We start from the raw sequence: 21,005 nt of genomic DNA, 5'->3' as shown, positions 1-21,005 counted from the left end.
TCCTTCATTCTTAACTCCCATCTTCCTTTGCTTTGCTGTTACAGATCACTACAACTGCTGTAGACAGTCCTGATGCCCTTTTATCAGAATTCATAATCTCTCTAAAATATCTAATTTAATTGCCCCCCCCCCAAGTCTTTGACAGCACACAGATGAATGCTCTGTTGAAGTGTAAATGAAGCTTGTAAATGTAATATATCATACTTGGTGAAAGAAACTCTAAATTTTTGGACACACACACTATATCCCCTATATCTGCTGAAGCACAGACTTCTTGAAATGCCAAAATATGTGTGAAATAATAAAAACACTGAGGTGGCCAATATCAACAGCTTTAAAAATAACAAAATTATGCCTGCAAAAATAGGAATGGAAAATTGATAGTCTGTATTTCCCATGACGCGGTGGAAGATTTGAACAGACTGCTCCCACTGATGTCATGAAGTTACTGCTGTAAATTCACTATTAATAGGTGAAAACCAAACCATTCCTGGCTTAATATCTTTTTGCTTGTTCCCAGCAATAGAAGTTATAGATTATTGCTGACAGGAGGCAAAATTCTGACTCTACCTTAAACCTTGAAGGTGAGGTTTGCTAGTGCTGACCAGTGCTGGGTATGGAGTTAGCAGTCAGTGTTAGGTGTGCAGCTACATGACAGCAATTAGACACTTTGATGTGTGTAGGATAGCACAGTGAAGTCACTAATTAATCTTCTGCAGGTAGTTATTAAAAGCTGATCAACTGAAAACTGACCAGCAGGAGCTTGCATGCTCCTGGCTTTAGTGTTTTTTAGCTACTCACTATTATTTGAAAGTAGAATCTTAAAACCTGTTCTTTTAGCAACCTTATTCTTCTTTCTACAACTCGATTAATTTGTAGCATTGAAGCTAAAATGTGTTTCTGATGTCAGAGACTTGCGACACAGACACAGTTAAATGGGATAGTCTGAAACTCCAGCTGCATTAAGGGGAGAAAAAAATTGCAAATGCGTGATGCAGTACCTTAGAGAGAACAGAACTTTACTGATCCAGCAGTTTACCCTGTGAGTTCTAATGCAGAGGAATGTTTTCTAGGGACAGGTATTTGGACACCCAAGAGGACTGGAAGTTGCAAGGCTGGACTTATTAGAGCTGGAAATAAATCAAATTTTGAACAAGCTAGAACTTGCTTTTTTTTTATTTTTCCCCTAACATTGAGATCTAATAAAAAAGGAAGTTAAATGGGGTTAAGATGCCACAGAAAAATGCAGTGAGAGATGCCACACACTGTCCAATGTACAACCTTAATGCAGAATCCTTGTTCATGATCTAGTCTGCACACACAGAGCCATGATCTGTAACTATTTTTGTAACCTCACCCTTTTTGTCTTTTTCAGAGCTTGGACTGGACTCTGGTACAGCATCCACCACAATTGTACAGAAATGCATGAAAACATTTAAAAAAAAATTTTGTTGTGGAAATTTGAGTCAGAAAAATCAGGACTATCTGTTCCTGCCTGTACCATAGAACTCCTATGTATCAACCTAATTACTCCAATCAAAGTGCTTCTAATTTTCTAATGTCAAATATTTGCACAGGTACTTCTAGGTAGCTGAAACACTGAGGACTTCAAAGCTGCAGCTGAAGTTTGCCATATGTGTCTATATATATACCCTCAGAAATGGTGCTGGTATTGATATCCAAGCTGGCTCATTTTCAATTAATTCTGACAAACCTCCAGTTCTGTGTACATTTATATACATATAATGCAGAAGTGTCTATACACATGTACATAGAATCATAGAATTGCCTGGGTAGGAAGGGACTTTAAAGACTGTCTTGTTCCAAAACTCCTGCCATGGGCAGAGACACCTTTCACTAGACCAGGTTGCTCAGAACCCCATCCAACCTTGTTTTAAACACTTCCAGGGATGGGGCATCCACAACTTATCTGAACAATCTGTTCCAGTGCCTCACCACCCTCACAGCAAATAAATTTTTCCTGATATCTAATGTAAGCCTGCTCTGTCAGTTTGAATCCATTCCCCCTTGTCCTGTCACTACATGCCATCTCCATCTGTCCTGTAGGCTCCCTTCAGGTGCTGAAAGGCCACAATTAGGTCGCCCTGAAGCCTTCTCTTCTCTAGGCTGAACAATCCAAATTCTCTCAATCTTTCCTTGTAGGAGATGTGTTCTATCCCTCTAACTATCTTGGTGGCCTCCTCTGGACTTGCTCCAACAGATTCATGTCCTTCCTGCACTGAGGACCCCAGAGCTGGATGCTGTACATGTACATGTGTGAGCTGCAGGTTTTTCAGAATGAAGACAAGCTAATTTGGGTACCAGTAGCATTCCCATGGTAAGCAAAATCTTCCCTGTCAGTTATAAACCAATTTCTTCATGACAGGGACACTAGAACTTGCCAGGTAGCTGGTGAGAAATTGTTGTGCCTAAGTGTTTTCTCCAGCCTTCAGAAGTGCTGGATATTCTGCAAGTCTTGAAGGCTTTCTCTGTCAACTGAGCATGCCCCACTGAGAGGGAAGAACACAGCCTTAACAGAAAATTGATTAAATGTGTTTGCTTAAGACTCCCATGTTACAGTAAGATGCCCATGAAATGACCATGGAGAAATAGTTTTATTCAGTGCACTTAAAGGGAAACAAACAGTACCTTAGAAAAAGCATTGTAACCACTTATCCATTACAGAGTGAACATGGAAAGTACTGAATTTACTATAAAAGTATCCACCTACCAGACAAGCAGAAAGAAAAAAATATGGCTCCCCCCCTTCTCCCTCCAACCCCAGTGTGAACAAGGTTAAGAAGCATTTGTGCAAAGGGATATATTTCTGGCTTGGTGCCAACTGGGGAGAGAAAGCAATTGCTATAGATAGAATCCCAGAAGGTGTAACAGAAGTTGCAGCAGGCTGTTGGAGGCTGAAGTATGTCAAGAATGAGGTTAGCAATTAGTAATTCTAGAGACTTTATTTAAGTGGAGTCTGCTCACAGGTAGCAGACTCCACAGAATTGTAAACATGGAAGCAGTTGCTGGTGTTCTTTCTACTACTTGAGACAGCAAGTATAAACACTTCTGATTTACTAAGAGTAAGACACTTCAACACACATTTAAGGGTCCTGGCCACTTGACAGCAGCAGGCTTTAACTTCCATAGATGTAGAAGTATCTTTTCCCTGTCATTAAAACTCTCACCTCTGAAGGAACATTACCAGAGGAACTGATCTTGATCAAATATGTATTTTATACATGGCATATTCCATGTTTTAAAGTCCAAAACTAAGTTTATTTTTCCAATAGAATACTATTGGATTTATTTTGGCACAGGCACACATCATCATTTCTCTATTCAGACAGTACATACATCTATCCTTTATTTTCCATGTAAAGAAATACAGGGACAAGCTTTTGGCCAACCTGCTCTAATACAGTTATTTTGCCTTATCTGTAACTCAGCTGGGCCTGCTCAGCACAGCAAACACAACTCTAGGTAACAATGATGTGTTTCTGAGGCAGTACTATTTTAACTGCTCTTAAAACACTAATGTTTTGAACGTTTCAGACATATTTTACAAATAAAAGGGAATGTTGGGTACAAACAAAATACACACCATCTAGAATTAGTGAAAGAAAAGATCATTATGGAGGTAGAAGTGTACATCTGTGAAACTTACAGCAGGCAAAACCAGCCATACCCCCAAACCTCAGACTTACCTGCCCCTAATAGTGGTTAACAGTTTTCAGCAACGAATAATTAGGGATGAATAAAATAACTTTGAGACTGGAAACCACATTTCTCAAAGCAGCAGTTTTCGTTAATTGAATCATTATCTTTCTTGCTGTTTCCTGAGCTGAGGCATCCAGTGGTTTACTACAAAATGAGCCTGTATACAAATGCCTTCAGTTGGTGGTTATTTCAAGGAGAGTTATGTTCTGCAGAAGAGTAAATGAATCTTTTCCCTTTTGAGATCATTGCATATTCAGGCCTCTGTGAATGATGGAAAGTGATGACAATTTGGAGGTGACAGCTCTTTGTGAGGTACAACTGCACGAGGTACAAGGAGAAATGACCAAGAAGCTTAAAGTGGCTTCTTTTATAATATATTCTTACCAATCTTCACACAGCACTTAAAAATGTCTGAAGCCATAACACATTATACTTAACAAGAGTCAGACACAGGCTATCATAAAGGTTATTGGAAAGACTACAACCTAACTTAAAAAATAACAAGTATGCCTAAAAATGCAAAGTACTTGTTTTAATAATAAAATATTACTTTAAAGTCGATCTTTAGGCCTTTGATCTGACTGCCACCCATCTTCTTGGGAAGAATATTCTTCTTAAGATCTATGACCTGTCAGTTTGCCTGCTATTTCATCAGTGTAAGCTCCTCAGTCTCCACAATCTGGGCTGCTAGCAATAATTTCCATAATGTTTGCAAGAGTTTAAAGAGTTTATGTTGCAAAGGATTGGACTAGATCTCAAAAAACTGGATTTTATTCTTGTTTCTGTAGGTCACCGGGATGGGTAATCTGCAAGGTTACCACTCTATTCCTCAGTTTCTTTATCTGAAAAATGGGGATAATTATATTCACTAGCTTTTAACAAACATTTCAAGATATACATGGTTGAGGATTAAGCAGTGTGGATTATCCCTGATGAGTAACACACAGCTGCTAATACACTGATTTATTCACTTTCATATTAGCATCTTTATTTAAACATTCGCAAAACACTCATTTTGGCAAACAGCAACTGCAAAGAGGCTTTTATCCAGCACAAGTGTAATTAGAATTCTAGAGAAGTGATGAGACTTTGAGCTCAAGACACGATATATCTGATATTTTAACTTCGAGTAACTGCAGTAGCAAAAAGAGTTTCCAATTCAAGTCTGCCCTCCACTGGCTCTAGCAGAACACTGCTAATAAATTTTGGATCAATATTGTCTTTAGCAGTAATGAAGCGCAGGAACTAAATTAATAGAGGCTGATACATTTATTATTTGACACCTTTATTCAGCATTTATAAAAATTTTGTAATAGCAGTTAAATGATTGGTAATATTTTCTAAAGTCTCATCTAAGCTCCCCTGTCACATTCATGTTTTTCAGGATTTCAAAATCCCATCAGGGTATCATCCACATTAGAGTTGCTGGAACTAAAATACAACATGGGAGGTATCATTCTGCATGTGGCTTTAGAGAAATTTAACAGAAAAACTACAGAAAAATACTTTGCTTGATACAAATAATGACTGTAATAGATACTGCTGTATGTATTAGTCAAGTACTAAAAGAGATCAGGATAAATCTAGTCTAGTACTCTGTCACTAGAAGCAGGCTGTCCCCTTAAAATATGAGAGGAAAAAAGAAGACCATTTATTACTGTGTTTATTTTAGAAAGAATTTTCCATCACAAATACCACACACAACTCATCCCTTAAAGTCAGGACGACTCATTTTCCTTTCTATTTTTAAAGTACAAAAGTAATTGGGGTGTGGGGAACTATCTTATTTATACTTACTCCTACAGATTCTTTTAGAATGATTTCAACCCCAGGTTGACACTGGTGTCTGAAATACAAAATCTGTATAATTATGTGCTGGATGATGTGATCGAGCTGAAAAGCCTCTTGTTTGTATATCTTGTCATCTTCATGCTTCGTTACACATAGCAGCATTTAATCTCCTGTGACTGCTACCTACATCTAAAATAAAGGGGTACAATATTGTTTATTCAGATGTGTACCTAATATACACTTAGGGAAAATATAGAAGTATTACGGAAATGGCATTTTATTTGGACCGTTTAAATGCTTGGAAATCAGGGTCAGATTCACAGCTTGTGCCAAATGTGCCTAATAGACTTTATAAAGCAGAACATAAAGAATTTTCACAAGTTCCTTGAATGTCCTCTGCATCTGCTAAAATTCTTGCTGAAATGGTTCTCATCAAAAATGAAACTTTTTGAAGTCCATAAACATTTTACAAAAAGCAGAAAAAGGCACACAACTAATCTGCTGTTATAGGTTTGGGTTTGGTTTTTTTGTTTGTTGATTTTCTGGTTTTTGGTTTTGCTTTGCTCTAGGCAGGAAGCTGTGAAAAAGCTACTGAAATCTCATTAATCACAGTAGTGCCTACAGCTACACATCACCCTCAAATTGGACTCCAGCATCCAAAATGACTAAAATGCAGCTGTTCTGTACTTCTAGGAGGACAAAGTTTGAGATTTTAATAATCCTAACTGAAAAGCAGCAGCAGTGAGTGAAATACTGATAGGTATTTTCCTGAAAGGTCACTTGTTTTCTGTGCAACAGTGGAAAGAGTCTTAGATGAACTTACAGGCACATGAATCAGGCAGACAGTATATGGAGAAGACACACTAGTGTGTCTACTTGACAATGTTTTGAAATTAGTAAAATCTAAAAACGTTTGTCTGGGCTAAATATGGCATATGACACCACTAAAATAGACAAAGTATGGACAGAAATTGTGTATGAAAGGCAAAAGGAAAGTATTTTAAGAGACTAAATTTTATTTTAGTAGAATAGTAAAAACTTCATTAACCATGAATTGTGCTTCATTTAATCTTGATAGCACCAGATGAGACTTGGAAAGAAAGAAAAGAGCTTCCCTTGATTGCCTTCTGGTATCTGGGAAAGGCCTTAATTACTCTTCATTATGACACTAAATTACTGATTCTAATCTTTCCTGTGCTGAAGATCTCAAAGAATTTGCAGTGAAATCTGAACCACTGACATGCAAAAACTAAAGACAGACATTATCAACATTGATACCTTCGTCTGCACTGGTTGAATTTCCAAATTCTGAAAGGCAGCACTTGCTGAGTGTCACCTTCAGCAGGAAGCTCCGGCAGCACATGCTGACGGGGCTCTGCCAGGGGATGTGTGAACTGCTCCTCACCTTGCTGGTCATGGTTAGGCATTGCTGACTTAGGAATATGGCAACAGGTTTGCCCTTAAGTTTCTGAAGTCAATTCACCTAAAGTGAACAATGAAGAGAAATTAATACCAATGTTCAGTTAAAATAATTAGTTCAACATTTCGATTTACTGCAAATTATTCAGTTTGTACATATACATGACACATTTCCTTTGTTAACTGGGCAATATTATTCAAGACCTGAAAATACACATATTTTTAACCTTTTATGATCTGGACTCTGTAATTTGCATTGTTAAAAACTATTATAATGACAACACTAAAACCTAGATTGTGCTATGCTTTAAGTTCTATTGAAATTAAAGCTATATTGAATTAAACTTTAATTTATACTTCAAAAAAAAATCTTAGTTTCAACAAACAGCTTTCTTCTTTTCTAAATTACAACAAAAATCCCACTTAAGGATATATACAGTAACTGAAATTACATATAATTTGTTTTACTGGGACTTAAGAAAAAACCCAGAACAAACTGGCAAAAAACCTACACCAACCTGTTTCAGGTCTACCTGACATATTTCAACTCAGAGTTCTTCTTTTTGCTTTACTACATGTTTTCTCTTAGCTTACAACCAGAGTTAATTAGTAGCTTGTTGTATACCTTTAGATTGCACAATCTGAGAGTGCATATGAAAGCTGTATTGTAAATTAGTGAAGCGAGTGCTGTGCATCAATCAGTTACATTTTCAAATACTTCACTGTCAGAAAAAGTTGTTTCAGCAGCATTTTTTTTTGTAGTTTGATGCTAAGACACTCACTGAACAGAGAAAGCAGACTATGACTTATAATTAGAATGATTATTTTTCAAATGCTGCAATTCCATGTCCTGTATCAGAGAGAAATATTAAATTTTTCTCTGCAAAGACTTACATTATCAGTTCCATTGTTATTTAACCACTTTACAATTTACTGAGGTTGGAATTGGCATAAAGGCAAGTATACAAGCTAAGACTTTGGAAAATCAGAAAATATTATTTGGTTTCCTCACCTTGTTTAAATCATAGTAAAAATTTGCCTAAAATAAGCATCTTTTAAGTGCTTTAAAATCTTTATATATATGTGCTGTTAAAACAACATATATATAAAGCAACAAAATGTTCTTCAGCAACAAAATTCTATTTGTCATCTGTTGACAAAGAAAAGGTTTACATTAATAAAATACATTTAGAAGAAAATCCTCCTAGAGTTACCAAAACCTTTCCTGCTCAGCTGCTTAAAAAAGAGCTTAATTAAAAAACAATGAATGAGTAAATATGGGTATTAGTTTTGGCCTCAGAAAATCCTTTTATCCATCAGATTTTTGCGTATCACTGAATGTATGTAAAGAATCAGATTATTGTTTTCATCCTTGGCCAAATATTGCAATCATAAAAGCATGCATTGAAGAACTGTTGCAATTTTTGAAAAACTATCTATGGAGAAAGGTAGCAGCATGTCTAAGTGTAAGATTTAATTTTAATTATTAAGCAAAGATGGGCAGAATGGGAAAGTCACGCTTCAAACAACACTACAGTTGTGAAGCAGGTAATCTTCATTTTTCAAGCACATCAACAGTTCTCCTCAAAGGTCTCTAAAAGATTTTGATGAGGTTCTTTCAATGCTCTCTCACCTCAGACTGCTGTTTCTCCTTCCCTGGCCTAAGAAGCTGTAATGAAAAATAAAGAGATTATAACACTATGTCACCACTCAGTTTTGGTTTATTTTTAAGTAAATAAATTGTACAGTTACTGTATTAAATATACAAAATTAGTACACTTTGCTGTTTGTTCCTGCCACTCTGATCATTCTACTAATTTACAGCAATTTTCAGCCAGCAGCCAAGCCCCACACAGCCACTATGCCTCACAAACACTGGGATCAGGGAGAAAATCAGAAAGGGGAAAGCCAGAGAACTCACGGGTTGAGATAAAGACAGTTTAACAGGGAAAGCAAAAGCTGTGCACACAAAGCAAAGCAAAACAAGGAATTAATTCATTGCTGCCCATGGACAGGCCATCCCCAGGACAGCAGGGGCCCATCACTTCAAACAGCTACTTGGGAAGACAAAGAGCATCACCCCAAATGTCTCCCCTTCCTCCTTCTTCCCCCACTTTATATACGGAGCATGATGTCCCATGGTCTGGAATATCCCTTTGGTCAGCTGGGGTCACCAGTCCTGGCTGTGTCTCCACCCAGCCTCCCATGCACCCCCAGCCTCACCAGCATGGCAGTACAAAAGGCAGAAAAGGCCTTGGCTCTGTGTAAGCCCTGCTCAGCAATAACAAAACTTCTCTCTATTATCAACCCTGTGTTCAGCACACATCCAAAATATAGCCCCATACCAGCCACCATGAAGAAAATTAACTCTACCCTAGCTGAAACCCACACAGTGACTGGCAATATCACTTTTCTTGGAAATATCCCATATCTGGCAGTGACCACAGTATATCCAAGTATCATACAGAAATTCATATGAAGATTTTAATTTGGACAGAAATTTTTTAGATGCATTACAGCTCTGCATTTCAAGCACATTTGGAAACTATGCCAAATGCAAGAACTCAAATATACTCACCTCCGACTAATCTAGGTCTCAATAACATTCAGGAGACATTTTAGAATTGTGGTAATTTTGCACATGACCTAATTGGACAGCCTAAGTCTTTGCTCTTTTGACCGTAGTACTTTCCATTTCCCTTTGTCTCTGTCCTTTCTCGTCTTTGTGAAATGAAAAGGGACATTTCCCAGATCAGTGGTACTGCAGAGAAGCAGGGATTTATTAGACTAAATTAATAGGAATACTAAAATGAAATAGAAGGAGCATCATTATTAGGGCACAATAAAAATAGGAAGTTTAGTCGTAACAATGAAGTGAAACAGAAGGTCTAGTCATAATATACTACTGTTTTTACTGACATCATAAAGATTCAGCCTGAAGTGGAAATCTGTTGAAGAGCTCTTCCTTATGTTCTTGTGCTATTTATATTGATATATGGTACAATCCTGACATAAGAAACATCCACCATATTGTCTTTGAAATCTAAGTTCCTCCTAAACAGGGTCAAACTCAAACTTTGTTCCCAAGTAGATGAATTTAATGCAGCTTTTTGTCAGTAAATTAGGGAAATCTCAAAAGTGAGATTGCTAAGTGCATAATGGAGGCCTGCAGGGATTTCTTACAAAGTTTACAGTGATTTTTCACAGACTTCAATGTGTCACTGCACTTTGTCTCCTTCATCAGCCTCTAAGTTACATGTACTGTTGCATGGCTTTACTTTGTGAGATAAAGCTTTAGAGGTCTGGAATTCTTTAACCTGAAAGGTACCTTTTGCACTCAAAAAGAGAAGTTAAAGTCATCTGATCAAGTGATATTATTTCCTGAATCTGACACTTCAGCAATTCAGTCATGTCTATAAGAATCCCAATTCTCTCATGTACCATTAAAAATGGAAACATTTGGCCATTTTACCATGAGTACTAGTGATATTTATTTGCTGTGAAAATTCTTGTGGAATTACTCCTAATCAAGTCAATAAAACAGTAGGGATTCATGATCTTGTTGTCCCAGTTGAAATCCTCTGCAATTTTGTTTCCGATTTTATTGTTACTGCTGATCACATGAAGCTACAAGGCAAAATAAATTCAAAGATATTTATTTTTTTTGCAACAAAAGACTTTCAACATCTATGGTATCACTAATTTTTTTTCATCACTCCGGCAATTGGGGCTCTTGTTCTCCTTAGTTAATGGATACAGCATGCCAAGTGGTTTTGTCTTCATGATCAGCCACAAGGAAAAAAAAAAAAATCAAAATCCTTCATAGGAGAGTTACCACAATAACTTACAAATATGAATACTCACAGCACACCCATAAAATCCTATTTCCATCTTCTCCAGGCAGTCACCTCCATGTTACACTACCCTTTTCTTTGCGTATTAGGTTTTCTCCCTCCAAACAGCTCATTGTTTCATGCCCCATGACAGGCACATTTGCTTTTAGAAGATAATTGCCAATGTTTATGTGACTACTGTTGTCCCATACTTGCAGGGATGACTGCAGCTCTCCTTCCCCCTTTGTCTGAGTCAGCAGATCACTGAAGGACTGCTGAGCTCTCGGACCCTCTAACATCCTAGGTGACACAGGAGCCAAACAAAGGCATGGAAAACTTCTGGAGTCAGCACAACCATTTATTGTTTTTTGTTTTGTTGTGGAGGTTTTGTGGGTTTGTTGGTTGGCTAGTTGAGGTCTTTTAATGCAAATATGATATGTTGGACAGTTTGAGACTATGGATGTATGTTATGATGAAATAAGTGCTCTTCTCCAGTCACAATCCTTAGTTGACACACATCCTTTCACAGCTTCAGTATGTAAGACTATGTAACTATCTGGAGCAGTAAATATACAGAATCAACACTGGTTTATCTGCATACCAACACACGCCCTTGTGCTATTCTAGCACTGATTTTGCTTGTGAGAAAACTGGCAAATACTAACCTTTTTGCTATTAATTTCCTGTCTTCTGTAGTTAAATTATTGAAATAACCTTCAAGCTTTTAGTCAAACAGTCAAATTGGCAGACATGAGAAATGAAGGCTAACATGTTTCTGTGCTCTGAAAATTACTCCTTGCCTCAATGTGTGAAGGGAAGAAGATCTGGTACATGTGGCACACTTTGGTGAGTATCCTTTCTCAAGAGCACCCACAATAACATTATATGCACTGTGTCACATGTGATACTGTTAAAACAGTAAATTCTCAAAGGAGACAGAGCAACTGTTCAACCCTTCCTATCAGGTGATCTGTACATTCGACCTTCTGAATCCTACCTGCACTAAAATTACAGGAAGGAAAAATACCTTTTAAATTGCATTCCACCACAGTGGGTCATATCTTATTGTCATATTTTGTAAGAGATTATTAACAAGCTGTGTGCTGTAATGAAGAGTTGGTTTTGTATGTTTAGAAAGAACGAGCTGTAACAGTAACCACAGTGTGAAAACAGATCTTGGCCTCATCTACAAAGGAAAACCAATTTAATACAAACTGCTGAAAAATAGGTTCCTGCAAGTCAAAAAACCAAGTTCAATGGTTTGAGCTCTCTTTTGAGTGTGACAAGCCATTACTGATTAATGGATGTGCCTCTTGTACTACACTGGTTCATAAGAAGAGTAAATTTTAATTTTGAATGTTTGTACAATTCTACTTATGCATACTAATTTGAAAAGTCTGACAATTGATATACCAAAAATATTGAAATCCAACACAAACCTATGGATATAAAGACTTGTTCTCTCAGTTTTCAGTTAGAATTCCTAGGATTTCCCCATCAAAGGCATGTTATTTTGGAAAAGGTGTAGGCATATAGTCCTGATAACTTCATATTGATGTTCGTGAATACATAGCACTGGTGCCTAACTTTTCCATAGGGATATTGGGCTATTTTGTTTAAAAAGGAGACACTCAAAAACTCTATGCCTCTACTTTATTTGTCAGGTATCATTAAATGTGTGTCAGTCCTATGACTAGAAATACTGGTATATCCCACATTTAATGTATATGGAAGCACAGGGCACTGGGACTGGTGTACAACAGGAAAGGCTGTGCATTCTGTAACATGACTGCACATTTGTGCCATGACTCACCAAAATATTCTTTCATCCCCCACACTTTCATAATTCACAGACCTTGGCAAAAGCAGGCCAGGGGCTGCCAAAACCCCTCATGCTGCCTGCAGTTTGCTACCTGCCTGTACCTGGAGAACAAGTAGTGAGCTAAAAGCTCCTGTTTTTATCATCTTGAAATAGCAGAACAGGCATTCATACACTGGAAGAGTAAATAGTATATCTGAATAAGTAAGATTTATTGTATCCCTGATTCTTTCTTGGATCTAAAAAGCACTGACTTGCTGTTATTCTTAATGTGACAAAATGGCTACAGAAGTTCAAGTAACTGCTGTAGGCAAACCAATAGATTACATGCAGAACTGTGCTATAGGTAACAGACATGATACAGCATGATGGTGTTAACTGCTGCAGCTGCATTAGTAATAGCAGAACCTGAAGACCTGCATCTGGCTTGGATCTGGCCTTACAGCAAAAGGCAGGAGGCTACCTGAGAAAGAATGAAAACACGGTAAACACATGATGTAAAAGGTTAAGTCAAAGGCATAGACACTACACAGCAAGATGCCATATAAGTTGTGTCAAAAAACCAGTAGCTTGGTGTTTAGGGCACTGCAAGGACAAAGGCCGCTCATTTATTAGTTAAAAAACAAAATGCTTCAGTGCTCATCTGGGCTCTGAGGTTTTTAAGGACAACAAACTCCAAGTGCTGTACTACCAGTTTTTAGGTATCAGGTCTCTCCCCATATTTCTAGTCAAGTTTTCACTCCCTGAACTCCTTGCTTCCATGGACTGGATACGTCACACAGCCTGGTATTTTGAGCTGGAAGAAACATACGAGGGTCATGGAAGTCCATCTCCTGGCCCTGCACAGCACATGCCAAGAGTCACACCATGTGCCTGAGAGCATTGTCCAAACACTTCTTGAGCTCTGTCAGGTTGGTGCTGTAACCACTTCCCTGGGGAACCTGTTCCAGGGCCCAACCACCCCCTGGGTGAAGAATCTTTTTCATATTATTTTCCTTTAAATATCAAGCCTAAACCTTCCTTGACACAGCCTCATAGCGACGCATCTCCAGTTTCCTCCAGGAACACTCTTCCTTATCACTCCATCTCTAGCCTTCACTTACCAAAGGCACTTCCTACCCTCCAGAGGCGGTGTGTGCGCAACACCGGGAGCTCCGGGGAAGAACGAGCACAGGAGCCAAGGCGGGCAGGGATACCCACAGCCGCCAGCCCCGCTAGGCCCATCCCGATCCCGCGGCCGATCCCTCAGCCTACGGCTCTAGAAGGCGGGCGGGACAAGCCTGCCGGGGTTGTAGCAGGCTGAGAACACCCTGCAGACGAAGGGCACCCCGCCGCCGCCATTTCCTCGGCCGCCCCAGGTCCAGCCCCGCTCCCCGCCCCGCAGCCGAGCGATGGGTCCCGCCCAGCGCACGGCACTGTTACGAGAGCGGCTGCGCTCCTCCTCCTTCTCCTCCTCTTCCTCCTCCTCTCTGCCCCGCCGCCGGGATGCCGAAGCTTAGCAAGGAGGCCAAGCAGCGGCTACAGCAGCTCTTCAAGGGCGGCCAGTTCGCCATCCGCTGGGGCTTCATCCCCGTAGTGCTCTATCTCGGTCAGTGTCGGGCGGGGGACGCGCGGGGGCCCTCGGCGGCCATTGCCGAGGCCGGGTCTGGGGCGGCCGGCTCCCATGGCCGCTCTCCTACCCCCGGCCCGTCCGGACGCTGCCGGGGAGCGGCGGGGCCGAAGGAAGGGCCCGGGGGCCCAGGGCCGCCCCGCCGTGCTGCCTCCTCCGCCTGCGGCCATCGCCGCGCATGTGCGGAGGGGAGGGCGGGGTTGCCCTTGGCAGAAGTGAGACCGGGGGGATTGTTGTTATAGTTGGGTTTTTTGTTTCTGTGTTTGTGTGGGTTTTGTTTGTTTTCCCCTTTTTTTTTTTTTTTGTAAAGAAGAAGTATGTGATCTTCCCACTCTACTCGGCCCTAGCGAGGCCACATCTGGGGTGTTGTGTCGAGTTCTGGGCTCCTCAGTACAGGAAAGACGAGGAGAGGGTCCAACACAAGGCCATGAAGATGATTAAAGGACTGAAGCATCTCTCTTATGAGCAGAGTTTGCGGGTGCTAGGCCAGTTTAGTCCAGAGAAGAGAAGACTGGGAGGGAATCTCATTAAAGCATACAAATATCTTAAAGGCAAGTGCCAAGAGATTGGAGCCAGACTCTAGTGGTGCCCACGTACAGGATGGGGGGCGATGGCCATGAACTGTAACACAAGAAGTTTCACCTCAGCGTGAGGAAGAAATTCTTCACGTTGAGGGTGCCAAAGTACTGAAACAGACTGCACAGGGGGTCGTGGAGTCTCCCTCAGTGAAAACAATCCAAACCCAGGTAGACACATTCCTGTGTCACCTGCTCTAGGTGACCCTGCATTGTCAGGGGGTGGACTAGGGGATCTCTAGAAGTCCCTTCGAACCCTAACAATTCTGTACTTCTGTAATAAAGAGGTTTTTGCCCCTTTTTCTCCCTGGAGGCCTATCCTGTGTGAGGGCCCCTCTGGGGAGTGGGCAGAGCACCAAAGCAGCCGAACAGCAAATGGGGCTGTGATTTAACCCTGTGCCAGTGACTGCCTGCTGTAGCAGTGTGTGCTTGTGTGCTCTAGGGAGTCTGGTGAGCAGAACGCTGGAGCTCTGCTTCATGGCACTGAGGACGTTGCCAGCCTCCAGCTGAGATTAAATTTCCAGCAACAGGAATACAGGTTACAGTCTCTCTCCCACCAAAAATGGTGTTGCTCCTGTTTCCAAGCTGCAGTGGAATGTTAAGGAGATGCCTTGGTGTTGTGCCTGGTGCCTAGGATATATTTTGCTTACTCCTGTCATCAGGCTGGCCAGGCATCACTATCACAGGGCAGTTTTCCTGCTGAGTTAGAGCTGTATGCCATCAGCTGTCCTTGTTTAAGAGAGGCTGGACACTTTTGTTCACTTCTTTTATAACAGAGGGGCCCAAAAAGGCTGCTCCCTGCCATTCATTTGGCTTACTTTCTGCCCAAAGTGTTGGGCCTATTGGGAAAAGCACCTAAACCAGGCAGGCATCTTTGCATTCAATGCAAACATGAAAGAGAGCTTGATGTGTTTCCTGTCAAATCTGAGAGTTATTTTGATTAATTGAAGGGAGTGCAGTGCCTGGTTTGAAGGGCTTTGATTGTTTATAGATAACAATCAGGAAAAGGTTGGTCTCTTCAGCTGTTACAGAAGTGCTTTAACAACAGCTGCAAGCAAAAGAAGTCACTTCAAAAACTATGGAAAAAACTAATTAGCATTATTAGGTCTGAACTTTAATTGCATTTCCATTTTTAGTTTATAAATTATTTTAAATTAATAAGTTTTGGGTGGAATTTCAGCAATGTTTTGTGACCTAATTTGTTGTTGGAAGTTTTGTTTAGATTTTACTTCCATGACAGTGTTTTTGGATGGAAAGATGGTCTTCTTATTAGTGACACTAATAAGTTACATTGGTGACATTAAATAAGTTATTTCAAATTGTATAAAGCCAGCTTACTGTATCTACAGTTGCACTAATATCAGGGTGCCTAGTATATTTTTTGTTATGTAGCAGTGAGAAATTGAAGTTGTAGTAGTTTAGGTTCATATCTCCAGAAAAAAAAGTGTGCTGTACCACATCTACATTGCCTTCTTTTAAATTTATCTGCAGCAATGAAAGTGTAAGCAGATAGGAAGGGGAAGAGCAGGTGCCACCTTGATTGCCATAGACATTTGGAGGTGGCATGTACCCAAAGTCTGCAGGATTGGAAGAACCTCTTCTCTGCTAGGATTACGTTTGAATCTGTGTGACCCTGTGTGTATCAAATACGTGCTGAACTAAAAATAGGCAAGGAAATGGTCAGCAAATTTGAGCCTGCAACTTTCTCTGTAAGGCTTTCTAGCTCAGGGCACGTACGAGGAGCCCAGTATGAGAATGTGCAATTATAGGTCATTGGTGGGGTTTTATTGTATTTTTTTAAACTTTCTTTAAAGTGGCTGCCCTGGTTTTAAGTCAATTAATTAGACCAATGCTGTTTTGTTAAACCTGGTTTGCTTATTTAAAAATGTTGGGGGTGTGGGGAGGAGGCAGAAACATTCACACACAAAGAGTGTAGCTGCAATTCATGAATTTTTAAGCTGTGTTGCTGGACTGTATGGCAGCTAAAGAACTTGGGTCAGGATGTCTAATAGTCTCAAATCATTCAAGGTTATCTTCAAAGAGCTTTCCCAGTGCCTGTGAAGTTAATGGAAGTTTTTCCATTAACCTTTGTGGCCTGTGTTTCAGGCAACATGACATTAATTATTTATTTTCTGTAAACGAGGGAAATAATATATTTTTCATGAAACATTCACTTCTAGATAGCCAGTGTAGTATTGAACAGTGCCTGAATTGCATGATTCTGCTTCAAGGCTTATATTTTACAGTCCAGAGAGCAAAGACACTTCCTATACTAAACCTTCAGCTGCTTCCCTAGTATACTTATACTTTACTCAATTGATATATTTGAGTCATTGGGGGCTGGGGATGAACTCTTTGTAGTTAACTTTCATTTCATTTTCCTGGGTATTAGAAAACAGCTTGTTGGTTTGCAAGCTTTCGTAGCATGTAACTTTTCCAAAAAGTGCCAATCCGATAGAAGATTTGAGATTAAATTGATTTAACATTCAGCGTTCTGTCATGCTAAATTGGGTGAACTGTTACTGAAATACTGCTTTTAAGTTGTGCCTCAGATGTCATTGTAGAATTGCCTGTTAGGCCTCAAGGTGCTTACTCTACACCAGGTTTAGGTGTCTGTGTTGGTAGAGCCCTGCTAGGTTGCTTTCTGAACAAGATTTAACATCTGTAGATTTGTGTGTGTAAAAGTATGAATGTCTTGATCTCTGGCATAGGTGACTTCCTTCATCTCACACATTTAGTTGATCCTGAATTTTAGGTCAGGTAAAGATGCAGGTAAGACTTTAAAAAAAGAAAAGTGTACACTGGTATTTATTTTCTTTCTTTCTAATCCCTGGAAGAATGTGCAGGTTTTATTCAGGTTAGTGCACAGCTTCATGAATCACAATTCTATGTTCTGTAGTTTTCTTTTTTATTGCTATTTAATGGACTGGAATAACTTCATAGAGATTTAACTATGTAGGAATCTGCACATACTTGTTTATTTTTATATATGTACGTAATGTATGTTTCACTTCAGGTTTTAAAAGAGGTGCAGATCCTGGAATGCCTGAGCCAACTATCTGGAGGTATGTATTGGTTCCAAATGTATGTACAAACCCAGTGGAGATAGTTACTGGTTTGGGTGTTATATCTGGCCAGCAGCAGATGTGAATGATGCTTCCATGCCTTGTTTTTAATTGTTGTGGTTCTTGTTTCTTTGGAAATTCATGTGACAAGTCAGCAAAGTTCTAGTTCTTGGGAAAACCTTTCTCTTAATCTTGCATAGTTTTTAAGATATGGAACTTCCTGTGTCTTTTGCATGACAGCTGCCCTTCTAATCTATTATAGAGCTACTTTGTGCAAGTTTCTGCATTGAACAATAGCTTCTCAGATTTCTAGCACAAATTGAAACCAAAATCCAATCTTCTGCCTTGGCAAATGAGGGAATAACACTGCATAATAAAAGGTGCATGAAATAAAGGGCTGTGTCCTTCAATATAAGTCACTGTCAAGAAGCAAAGTGCATTTGGCTCATGTTGCCTCTTTCTTGTGGGACTCTTTGTTATGGCATTAATAATGCTTACGTTCTAGTGACATTTAAGTTTTATTGTAGGGCTTCCTTGGGTCTAACTAATTAAATTTTTTGAGAAGGGGTGGTTCTTCTGTTTTTCAGGAAATGCCTTTGATTACTAGGCAGGACCAGGTATTCCTAAAACGAATAATTGATGGACTGTATTGTTTGCATAGTCATAGATTAACTCTTCTTGATTTCCATAGTTACAGTGTATAGAAATCCAATTTTTAGGATTCAGTGATTTAGTAGAAACAGTAGAAAATATGGTAAAAAAAGTAGTAGGATCATATTACAATTTCAGTGGAATCTACTGTTGTCCTAATAACCAAGTCACTGCAGTTGTTTGCTTGCTTACACTGTTTCTATGTTTAGCTTCATTGGAAAAAACTTTGAGACTTCTTTTTTGGTGTGCATCTTTACAGTGTAAAAGATGTGTTTTGTACCAAAATATATATACATAGATACAATGAGCAGATGTTTTGTCTAATCTGAGGCTTACAGATGCTCATTTTTGTGAGCACATGTTGGTGCTCTGTAGCCTTAAATTTTACTTTAAAGGTGGCATTATTTCAGTATTCTGGGGGGCTAGTGTTTATTCTGTACATTTGTAGGGCTGTTCCTCCAGACTTGTGTTTTACAAATATCGATTTAAAGACAAGTACCTGCTGCAAATCTGACTTTGATTTCCTCCCCCCTCCCCTTTCAGTCTACTTTGGGGCTGAAGGCTGTGGTGGTCCTGTTGTAGACGCAGCCCATGGACAGAGTGTCAGAAGATGCGTACATTCCAGAGGATGAGGCCGACACTTAGACCAGCTGGCTCAATCAGCTTGCTAATGCCATAGGTTGTACATACAACAAAATGAATTTGTATGGACCTAACTTATTTGCATTACGGTGTAATTAAATAAATACTGTTTGAATGGATGCATATTGTTTTTAAGTCTTTACACGATATAATGTAGTGGTTTATTTATTACAGAAACCTGTGGTGGGGGTTTTGTTATTTTGTGGTTTTTTTTCCAAAATATGGTAATATTCAACTCCCATACTTATCCCTGTTAATGATTGCCTTTTGGGTAAAGATTCCTCTTTATCTTCACAATAACCAGAAAATTGAGCTAATGTTTTAAATACTTTAGTATTCCTCAAAAGTTCCTTGCCCAAATGTTGGTAAGCCTCTGTGGATGGTTACTGTGCTGATCCACTTCAGGTTTTTTATCTTCTTCTGGATTCTTTTATCTGTGGATACAGTAAGGATTGAGGGATATGTATGTTTGTGTTTTCTAGCACAGTTAAATACTAAAAAAACTATACTTTCCTGCTAAACTTACCTTTAAATGATCTCTGTTTTCTGGGATTTAGGATGGAGTGGGAGGACACAACAGTTGAGTGCTCTGTGTGTGTGTGTGTGTGTGTGTGTGTGTGTATAAACTGCTCTTACTGTAAGAGAGAGTTACTAATGTATAAATGAAGGAAGATAACAAGTACACTAAACAAGGTATGTGCTTCATTTTTATGCTGAAATCCTGCTCCTTGGGCCATTTGTTTTGGTTTGAGTTGGTTTTCTCCCTTTTAACACTGAAGTTCAAACACTTGAAATGGTGACTGTCTGGTTTCTGTTAAATAGAAGCTGTTTTGGATAGATTGCTCTCTTCCAGAGCTGTGCAGGGTAGTTTGTATCTCTGCAGTGATGAGATAAAAAATAATGTTTATTGGCCCCAAGTTATCATTGCAACAAAGGTATTCTAGATTTTGGCAAGGCTTTTTTTTTAACCCCACTGATTTTTCAGGCTTTTTTTACATTAATTAAATGTTTAAGAGTAGGAGATTCCTCAGTTTTTAATCTACCATGACAATTCATGGTAAAATGTTACTGTGTTTAAAGGCTCTGATTCGAGAAACAGAGAGAAATGAGCCAAGGGAGAATGGCAAGAATTGGAAAGAAAAAAGTGAAAACGTTTAAGATTGCTAATGCAAACCAGCATGTTCTTTAAAATTCCATTAATCATGATAACTCAGTCAAATGCCATGAAATACTGACATGGCTAATGGTGATGGACTGCTGACAGTGGCACAGTGCAAGGGCTGAATGTAGAACAGTGTCTTGTGACTGTGTTTCCTTTTGCTAGTGCAGCCTTCCTAGTGCCTTTTCTCTTACAGTAACTTGAGATTAATGTAACTGCTCACAGTCTTAAGTTATGAAAGAAATTAAATTTTTGATTACTTTTCTTGACTGATCCTAATGGTAATAATAATGAAATAATCTGTTGGTACTTGGTAGTGCCTTTAATCATGATTAGGAACATTTTTCTTCTGCTGAATTTTGTTCAGTAACCTGAGATATTCAGTACGAAGAGATACATATTTGGTGTGAAGTATTCGTATTTCTCAATCAGATTTTACATTTCACGTGGGTGTACAGTACCCAAAATGCAGCAGTGAGTGGATGGACCCAAACACCTGCAGAAGTGTATTTCATGTGCCCTGTTGTGTGTCTGACATTTGGGGATGTGGTTTGTGGGTGGTAACCACCACATGGTTGCTCTGGCTGCTTTCCAAGAGTTATAGTATTTGGCAAGAGGTAGAGAAATAGGGAAGTGTTTCCTCTTTCATTAAAAGTTTTACAAAAGCATGCATATGTCAAGCACAGGCCAGATTCTGTGACGTGTCCATGCTGAAAGTTTGT

The 21,005-nt window shown here is 39.4% G+C and overlaps 1 protein-coding gene, 1 long non-coding RNA gene and 1 other non-coding gene across 3 annotated transcripts; 1 reads left to right on the top strand and 2 right to left on the bottom strand.

The window, feature by feature from the left end:
* Positions 1–2,596: 2,596 nt before the first annotated feature.
* LOC108961487 (uncharacterized) lies at positions 2,597–13,993 on the bottom strand. Its single transcript, XR_003945061.2, has 3 exons — positions 8,564–13,993; positions 6,790–6,994; positions 2,597–5,700 (listed from the first exon to the last, which is right to left on the bottom strand). It is a non-coding gene; the product is annotated as an uncharacterized LOC108961487 (long non-coding RNA).
* LOC115485423 (small nucleolar RNA SNORD93) lies at positions 8,222–8,309 on the bottom strand. Its single transcript, XR_003946177.1, has one exon. It is a non-coding gene; the product is annotated as a small nucleolar RNA SNORD93 (small nucleolar RNA).
* Positions 13,994–14,002: 9 nt separating the features above from the next.
* Positions 14,003–19,243, top strand: TOMM7 (translocase of outer mitochondrial membrane 7). The gene is made up of 3 exons (XM_009086036.3): positions 14,003–14,170; positions 17,783–17,831; positions 19,026–19,243. Exons 1-3 carry the CDS (start codon positions 14,068–14,070, stop codon positions 19,039–19,041), a joined length of 168 nt encoding a protein of 55 aa, XP_009084284.1. The 5' UTR covers positions 14,003–14,067; the 3' UTR covers positions 19,042–19,243.
* The last annotated feature ends 1,762 nt before the right edge of the window (positions 19,244–21,005 follow it).

This window comes from Serinus canaria, chromosome 2 (assembly GCF_022539315.1).
Source record: "Serinus canaria isolate serCan28SL12 chromosome 2, serCan2020, whole genome shotgun sequence".
In the NCBI taxonomy this organism is placed as follows: Eukaryota; Metazoa; Chordata; class Aves; order Passeriformes; family Fringillidae; genus Serinus; species Serinus canaria.
This window is presented reverse-complemented; position numbering and strand designations above follow the sequence as displayed.

What these genes read in the sequence shown, in the direction of transcription:
- TOMM7 (XM_009086036.3), top strand. Translation starts at nt 14,068, where the DNA reads ATGCCGAAGCTTAGCAAGGAGGCCAAGCAGCGGCTACAGCAGCTCTTC. An exon ending in CCCCGTAGTGCTCTATCTCG is followed by an intron (nt 14,171 to 17,782) that starts GTCAGTGTCGGG and finishes GTTTCACTTCAG; the next exon opens with GTTTTAAAAGAGGTGCAGAT.